This window comes from Mandrillus leucophaeus, unplaced genomic scaffold (assembly GCF_000951045.1).
Source record: "Mandrillus leucophaeus isolate KB7577 unplaced genomic scaffold, Mleu.le_1.0 Scaffold646, whole genome shotgun sequence".
NCBI classification, from domain to species: Eukaryota; Metazoa; Chordata; class Mammalia; order Primates; family Cercopithecidae; genus Mandrillus; species Mandrillus leucophaeus.
In genome coordinates this window covers 331,935-340,958 of record NW_012106986.1, presented here as the reverse complement: position 1 = coordinate 340,958, position 9,024 = coordinate 331,935, and the positions used below count along the sequence as shown (strand labels likewise).

The window sequence follows — 9,024 nt, the reverse complement described above, 5'->3', positions numbered from 1 at the left end:
AGGTGATCTGCCTGCCTTGGCCTCCCAAAGTGCTGGGATTACAGGCATGAGCCACTGTGCCTGGCCATGACCAAAGATGCTCTTATGGAAAAGAGTAAAGATTTTTTTTTTTTTGGAGACAGGGTCTCGCTCTGTTGCCCAGGCTGGAATGCAGTGGCACGACCTCGGCTCACTGCAACCTCTGCCTCCTGGGTTCAGGTGACCCTCCTGCGTCAGCCTCCCAAGTAGCTGGCATTACAGGCGTGTGCCACGATGCCCGGCTCTGTTTTTATATTTTTAGTAGAGGTGGGGTTTCACCATGTTGACCAGGCTGATCTCAAACTCCTGACCTCAGGTGATCCACCCACCTCGGCCTCCCAAAGTGCTGGGATTACAGGCATGAGCCACTGCTCATGGCCATGACCAAGGATGCTTTTATGGAAAAGAGTAAAGTTATGTAAAAGTGGCTGCATCCTGGACATCCCAGGGATGTAGAGTGGTACTCCCTAGGGGAGTGTGGACCAGGCTTCCTTCTTATGAACTATAGGCAGCTTGTGGGGATGGATTGTGGTAGGGCGGGAGCATGGGCACTCCCTCGCCTTTCAGGTGTAGGTGGACAGAGGTGCTGAGTGGGCTGCACTGGCCAGGGTGTCCGTTCTGAGGCTTTGCGGTGGGAGGAGATATTTTCTTGAGAGAGGCCAGGTTGCTGCTTACGGCGGGATGTGTGAGTCGCCCCACATGCCCCTATCTTTTACCGTCTTGAGTCTGTACTGGTTCAGCTAATAGGAACCACATTTTCCTACATGAAGATATCAAGTCTGAAACTTGGGTGCATCTTTGCTTTGCATGGCTATGTTGTCTGCCTTTCTTCTGGTCTCAGGTGCAAACCCTCTTTGGATGCCCTCTTTTTTTCAGTCTCTGCTTCTCCTTGAATCACTTTCAATTTCTGCTCACAACTTTTCTGCCCCTTTGGTTTTAGAAATGCCATGAAAAGTATAATCCAGTATTAATTCTGCAGAGGTGAAGTTGACTGTCGTGGAGATATTTCTTCTTGTGTCCATCCCTAGCAACCTCAGATGACTTTAACTTGACCCTGGGTCCTGCCAGTTGACTCTGCCCTCCTCCTCCTCATCCTCTCCCCTTCCCATCTCCACATGCTTGAATCCCACCTAATCATTTTTACCCCTTGTTTACAAAATAAACAAGTGTAGAGAGACATAAGAAAGCAGAAAAAACATAATTGTTACTCAGACCTCAGGAGCCATAGCAAAGCTCTTCACATTTTTGGGAGTTTCCTTGAATATTTTCTATGCCTTTTTTTTTTTCTTCTTTCTTACAGAGTAAGTTCATTCTCTGTGACCTATTTTCTGTGTGGCTTTTTTTGCTTCATTTTTTGTCATGAGCATTTTTTCATATCGTTAACAACTCTTTCATCATCTTTCATGGTTGTCCTACTTACCTTCCGACGCACAGTTCCTATACGTGTTCCCTCTGTCCGGAAGCCGTCCCAATTGACATATTGGTTTCCGTAAGACTTTCAGAACCGTCACTGGTGCCTCCTTTTGTGAAGCACACGTGGGAGCAGTTTCATCCCTGACACACTGTGTCTCTAGTCTCCTGGTCCCCCACGCCTCTGCCTGGCAGCCATGAGGGCACATCATGTGTTTGTGCACATCACATACCCACCAAACAGCTCTGGAATGGAATAGAAGCCGATTGACTTGATAAGAAGGAACTGGGGGATTTGTAGACAGTATTTCTTTTTGTTGTTGTTATTATTTTTGTTTTTTGAGACAGAGTCTCGCTCTGTCACCAGGCTGGAGTGCAGTGACACGATCTTGGCTCACTGCAACCTCCACCTCCCAGGTTCAGGTGATCCTCCTGCTTCAGCCTCCCGAGTAGCTGGGACTACAGGTGTCCGCAACCACACCGGCTAATTTTGTGTATTTTTAATGGAGATGGGGTTTCACCATGTTGGTCAGGATGATCTCAATCTCTTGACCTCGTGATCCACCCACCTCGGCCTCCCAAAGTGCTGGGATTACAGGCATGAGCCACTGCCCCAGGCCTGTAGACAGTAATTCTATCTGTAAAGATTTCTGTAAAAGGGCCAAGCATGGTGGCTCAATGCCTGTAATCCCAGCACTTTGGAAGGCTGAGGCAGGAGGATCTCTTGAGCCCAGGAGTTCAAGACCAGCCTGGGCAACATAGTGAAACTCCATCTCTACAAAAAACTTAAAAATTAGCTGGGTATGGTGGCATGCGCCTATGTTCCCAGCCATTCAGGGCACAGAGGCAGGAAGATCACTTGAGCCTGGGAGGTTGGGGCTGCAGTGAGCCGTGGTCACACCACTCAGTGCACTCCAGCCTGGGCAACAAAATGACACTCTGTCTCAAAAAAATAAAGATTTCTGTAAAAGCCGATTTCTGTGTCTGTCTTAATTCATGTTGAAGGGTAGAAAATGGTGGCTTTACTCAATTCTTCATGTTAATTTTCTCTCTCAGTGCTCAGAGTTTGAGATGGCCAGGGAGGAGCTACGTGTTTGCAGCCAGGGTAAAAATGAGTCAGACCAGAAGGCTCAAATCCCTGTCTGAGAACATTTAGGGCCCTTAACACTGTTGTGTTACAGATACAGGAAGCCAGGTCTGTGCCTTTATTCATCCTCATGATTCAGTCAGATATGCAGATGTTTCTCTTTTGGGGGGATTAGCTGAGCCAGTGCCACCTATGATGGTTTGCATATGTGGATGTTTATCTCAGTTTCTGCCTGAAAAAACTAAAGCCATTGATAATATCCAAGGTGAAAATAATTAGGAGTGGACGACCTTCCACCCACAACTTTACTTCATCCAATTAACAGGGCATTCATCATGAGGTAATAAGTCTATTTATGACTGTTTGGAAGAGCAACATCTTTAAAAGTCTCTGGTGCTTAAGGAGCTTACAGAATGGAGACAGTTGCTCTAGAACAAAGACCTGCAAATTATGGCCACCACCTACATTTTTTTGTAAGTAAAAGTATATTGGAATCGCCACACTATTTGTTTATATATTGTCTGTGGCCACTTTTGTACTATAGTGGCAGAGCTGAGTAGTTGAGATGGAGACCTCTTTGGCTGCAACGCCTAAAATATTTACTCTTTGGTGGTTATTTGTTTGTTTGTTTGTTTTAAGATGGAGTCTCACTCTGTTGCCCAGGCTGAAGTTCAGTGGCGTAATCTCTGCTCATGGCAACCTCTGCCTCCCAAGTTCAAGCAATTCTTGTGCCTCAGCATCTCAAATAGCTGAGATTATAGGTGCCTGCCACCACACCTGGCTAGTTTTTTTGTATTTTTGGTAGAGATATTGATAGAGATATCATGTTGACCAGACTGGTTTCAAACTCCTGACCTCAAGTGATCCACCTGCCTCAGCCTCCCAAAGTACTAGGATTACAGGCATGAGCCACCACTCCCGGCCTGGTGTTGTATTTAAAAGGTTTGTTGACTCCTGCTCTAGAAACATCAGTGTTCCTCTGACCTAGCCATGACTTTTTCTATGGGTTTTTCAAGCCTTTTCATTTGTATGTTTCACCTACCCCCAGCCTTCACACATCTCTTTTTTTCCTAATTGGTAGTAACATAGAACTTGCGTAGAGTCTTAGCTGCTAGCATTTTGAACACTTACCAGATGCCAGATCTGTGCAAAGTTCTAGTCATATATTGACTCAGTTAATCCTCGTGATAACCCATCAAGTTAGGTACACTTTACAGGTGGAGTCCCATGGGTAGGAAGTGGCAGAGCTCAGATTTGCATGTAGATGGTTGGGCCTTTGCCAGCCATGCCCGTGACTAGAACTCTAAGCTGCCCCACAATTGTGCTTTTCTTGCTCTCTCAAAACCTAACCAAATTATGTGTATACATTTTTTACAAGCCTGTTTATTTTAGGGTATATGATACAATGATGATAATGGATAAATAAGATCTGGAAAAGCAAGATGATAAGAAAACCAAGGTTGGGTTGGGGTATAGGGGTGGGCGGAAGAGAACACGAGGTGCAGAGGCTGTGAGACCATTTAGTTGCTGGAGCTGACTTTTAAGATCTTTAGCTCTGAATTTCTTGACAGCCAGATGATAAAAAGGAGACATGGTCATGTAAGTAGCACTTATAAAGGAGGAGAAAAGAACCTTGCCAGTATTTACAAGACTTGTCTTAGCATTTATCTAAATTATTGCAAAAGGAACTTTCATGGAACTCATCAATGGGAGTTTTCTACTCTGCGTAAGCAGCAAATACGTCCTCTTCCAGGATGGTTTCATGACCAGTGAAGTCTCTGTCCTGGGCATGCATGCTACAGTCTGCTTTACTTCTTGAACCCAAAATCTGAAAGTATTGCCAGAGGGATCCTCTCTGAGAGAAGGATCATTCATGAAACCATTTGGGAGGCAGGACTGTGCAGATAATGACGGCAGCATTTAGTTCATTTTCATCACTCACCATTCTTCTCCCACTCTCCAACTCTGCACATGGACGAAATTGAGCTGTTGGTGATATCAAATATGTAGGAATACCCTCTTCCCATTCCCTTCCCAAGTTCAGAGCCTTTTCTTCTAGAGCTACCTCGGGCTGGCCCTCCAAGGAACCTTCCCTACCAATCTCTCCCAGCCACTCAGGCTAAGCACCTCTTTTCTGGGGACTCACAGTTTCTTGTGCTTATGTTTAAAGATCACATATTCCCAGGATCGCAAATATTTTTGTATTATGTGTATGTTAAAATTTTATGGTTGGGCATTTTTAAAATTTTTATAAATGAAATATAGCATACATATATAAATGTACAGTGTAATGAATCACTATGGTGTGAACACCCACATAAACACCAACCAAGGTCAGGAAACAGCACGTGGCCAGTGCCCCAGAAGCTTCCCAGGTGTCCTTGTTGATCATACACCATTTCATCCCACTGTGCTGACTCTTATGGCCATCAGTTTTTTGCTTTTCTTTATACTTTTACCACCTATGTGTGTACTCAGACTTTATAGTTAGGTTTTGATTGTTTTGAATATTCTCTAAAGGGGATTGTACTGTATGTATTTTTCAGTGTCATGCTTCTTTCACTTGACATTATATTCCTAAGATTCTTTGGTGTATTGGGTAGAGCTGAAGTTCATTTGTTTTATTGCCCGAGAGCAATGTTTCTTAACCTGTTTTTTTCATCATTGCCCCCAAGGATCCCTTTTAAACTTTTTTTCTAAGTGCCTTCTCCTCTTCACCATGAAATTTTAATACCTGAGATATTGTATATTGGTTTATTTGCTCTGTGTGTGTGTGTGTGTGTGTGTGTGTGTGTGTCTGTGTGTATGTTTAATATATTTTATCCCCAAAGCATCCATTTTTACCCCCTCGGGGATGCTACCCACCTCATTGAGAATGCATGCTTCAGAGCAGGGACCCCGCCCTCAGCACTGTTGCCATGTTGCACCTGATAATTCTTCACTATGGGGCTTCCCTGTGCACTGTGGAATGTCTAGCAGCATCCCTGGGCCTCTAGCCACTGGATGCCCTGAGCACGTCCCCTGAGGTGTGACAATCACAAACATTTCCAGACATAGCCACATGTCCCCTGTGGGGCTAAAGAGCTCCTGGTTGAGAACCACTGATGTTATTGAGCACAAACTGAACACCAGTATGTGTGTGACAGCAGGTCGAATAAACATGCCGTGTCTGTCCCTGGCATTCACCCTTCTTATTGCCATGGAGATTTTGCAGAGTATATTAAGGGAAAACACAGTTACAACTGGTGCATGTAATATGATGATAGTTTTGAGGAAAGAAAACACTGCTGTGTATTATTTGTGTATATTTGGGGAGTGTGTGGGTCTGTGTAAATCTAGACAGCTGTATACTAAAATGCTTGCAGTGATTATCTCTGGGCAATGGAATTAGTGGATACTTTTCCTGTTTTCATTTTTCTAGCATTTCTACCATGGGAAGGTATTATTTATGTGATGTTTAAAGTATCTACTTTCTATTTTAGGGAAGAAACCACTACAATCTGAACACCAGTTTGGTGTTTTTTTGTTTTGCTTATTTCTCAGTGGTGGGAGAGGGTTAATAGGAGGTAAAGTTTTATGGTGAATTGTTGGTGGTTTTTTTTAGTCAGTTTTGAGGTCTGAGTGAAGGAAGTTTTTCTGGCAATCATTAAGCCTTGTCATCTTAGCAGATGCTCAGATATTTTCCCACACAAAAGCTTGCATTAGGATGGCTACATTGGGATCTCCTCATTTTTCCCTGCTCTTTTTTCACTCACAGGTTGAAAATGAATATGGCAGCTACTTCGCCTGTGATTTTGACTACCTGCGCTTCCTGCAGAAGCGCTTTCACCACCATCTGGGGGATGATGTGGTTCTGTTCACCACGGACGGCGCACATGAGACATTCCTGCAATGTGGGGCCCTGCAGGGCCTCTACACCACGGTGGACTTTGGACCAGGTTGGTGTTTGTAGTAACAGAAATTGCAGCTTCAAATCAGCTTTTTACTCAGTCAGTTGCTCTGGGCAGCTGTTGTTTTAAGTGTCATGGGCAGATTGAGATTTTTCACTTCCTTTTTCAAGGAACAGGTAGAATAGAATACTTGCACCCCTCAGTAACAGAGGGTCATCTGTAGGCCAAGAGCTTCCAGGGTAGCTGCATTTTCAGCGCTGGTGGAGCCAGCCTGGAACATGGAGTCTCAGGGGCTGGGCTGGCCCACCCAAGATGAAGAAGCAGGTGGGCGGCTCCAGCTGTGAGAAGCGCTACCTTGAGGCAGTCACCTTTTAGGCTGTGTCTGGGACCTGCTTCTCTGCTCTTTCTGCCCTCCTTGCCCTCCCACTCGGGGTTATGTCTTGGCCGTAGCCAACCTTGAGGTCAGCCACAGGCTGGGAGCTTACCGTACGTTTTGTTACCTTTCTGCATAACTTAGAACACCGAACTGTCAGGGCTGGAGATGGTTTGGCAGATGCTACAAAAGCTGTGCCAGATTCCTTACACAGCGCTGGGTAAACTGTGGAGATGCTGCAAGTGAAAGTCACAGATGGGCGGGCAATGTGGTTACAATGCTTCTGGCCATAAGTAATATTAAGAGAGTCTTCATTTAGGAGAGCATCTTTCTTAAAGGATATGACAGCTGTATTTGTCCATTCTTGCATTGCTCTAAATAAATACCAGAGACTGGGTAACTTATAAAGAAAAGAGGTTTAGTTGACTTACAGGCTGTACAGGAAGCCTGGTGGCAACAGCTTCTGGGGAGGCCTTAAGAAACTTAAAATCTTGGCAGAAGGCAAAGGGAAAGCAGGTACATGTTACATGGCCAGAGCAGGAGGAAGAGATAGGAGGGGAAGTGCTACACACTTCTAGACAACCAGCTCTCGTAACTCATTCACTCTCTCTTAGGAGAATAGCACTGAGGGGATGGTGCTAACCCATTCATAAGAACTCTGCCCCCGTGATCCAGTCGCCTGCCACCAGGCCCTACCTCCAACACTGGGGATTACAATTCAACATGAGATTTGGTGGGGACACAGATCCAAACCATATCAACAGCTAAATGTCTGACTGGACTTGTGTGTGTGTGTGTGTGGCTATGAAAGACATTATTGAGACAATTGCAATCTTTCAATGAAGTCTGTAGACTAGATGAGAGTATTGTATCAGTGTAATTTCCTGATTTTTGTAAGTGTATTGTGTTTATTTAAAGAATGCCTTTGTTCTGAGGGAATGAACACTGAAGTATTTAGGGATAAAGGGCCATCACATCTGCAATTTATTCTCAGATGGCTCAGAAAAATGTATATTTTTATAGAGAAACTGATAGAGTAAATCTAGTAAAATGCTAACAATTGGGAAATCTAGGTGAAGGGAATAGGAGAGTTTTTTGTACTATTCTTACAACATTCTGTAAGTTTGAAATTACTGCAGAATAAAAACTTACAGGCTAGGCGTGGTGGCAAGTGCCTGTAGTCGTAGCTACTTGGGAGGATGAGGCAGGAAGATCACTTGAGCCCAGGAGTTCAAGGCTGTAGTGAGCTGTGATCGTGGCACTGTACCCCAACCTGGGCAACAGAGCAAGACTCCGTCTCAAAAAAAAAGATACACACACACAAAAAAGACCAGTTCCTTGAGTAGCATAAAGACCCTGATGTTTTCCCCTCTGAGGTATAAGACACTTCATGCACATTGCACATCCAATGCTTGCCTCTCTTGAGAGGGATGTACAGAAGACTGAAATGAGGAAATTAGCCTGGTGTCCCTTTTTTTTTTTTTTGAGATGGAGTTTCTCTCTTGTTGCCCAGGCTGGAGTGCAATGACATGATCCCAGCTCACTGCAACCTCTGCCTCCTGGGTTGAAGCATTCTCCTACCTCAGTCTCCCAAGTAGCTGGGATTACAGACACCTGCCACCACGCCTGGCTAATTTTTGTATTTTTAGTAGAGATAGGGTTTCACCATGTTGGCCAGGGTGGTCTCAAACTCCTGACCTCACGTGATCCGCCTGCCTTGGCCTCCCAAAGTGTTCCGATTACAGGCGTGAGCCACGGCGCCCAGTCTATAGTCACATTTTTAAAGAGGTTCTTCTACCATATCAAAAAAGAGAAGAACAGAAAAGAACTGACCTTAAGTGAAGGGAGTGTTTCGAGAGCATTTGGTGATAAAAGGACTCATCCGTTAGGTTGGTTACGTTGGTGCAAAAGTGATTGCAGTTTTTGCCTTAAAAAAAAAAAAATAATGGGCCCTGTGCAGTGCCTCCCACCTGTAATCCCAGCACTTTGGGAGGCTGAGGTAGGCGGATCATGAGGTCAGGAGTCTGAGAGCAGCCTGGCCAACATGGTGAAACCCCATCTCCACTAAAGATAAAAAAATTAGCTGGTATAAAAATCATGGTGGCACACTCCTGTAATTCCAGCTACTCAGGAGGCTGAGGCAGGAGAATTGCTTGAACCCAAGAGGCGGAGGTTGCAGTGACCTGAGATCGTGCCACTGTGCTCCAGCCTGGGCGACAAAGCGAAACTCCATCTCAAAAAAAAAA

General features: G+C 44.8%; 1 protein-coding gene across 1 annotated transcript in view; it reads left to right on the top strand.

Moving 5' to 3' along the window:
- Positions 1–9,024, top strand: part of GLB1 (galactosidase, beta 1) — a 121,413-nt gene that overhangs the window by 33,369 nt on the left and 79,020 nt on the right. Inside the window, 1 exon segment of the mRNA XM_012001012.1 lies at positions 6,273–6,457. Within this exon segment, the coding sequence (XP_011856402.1) occupies positions 6,273–6,457 (185 nt within the window).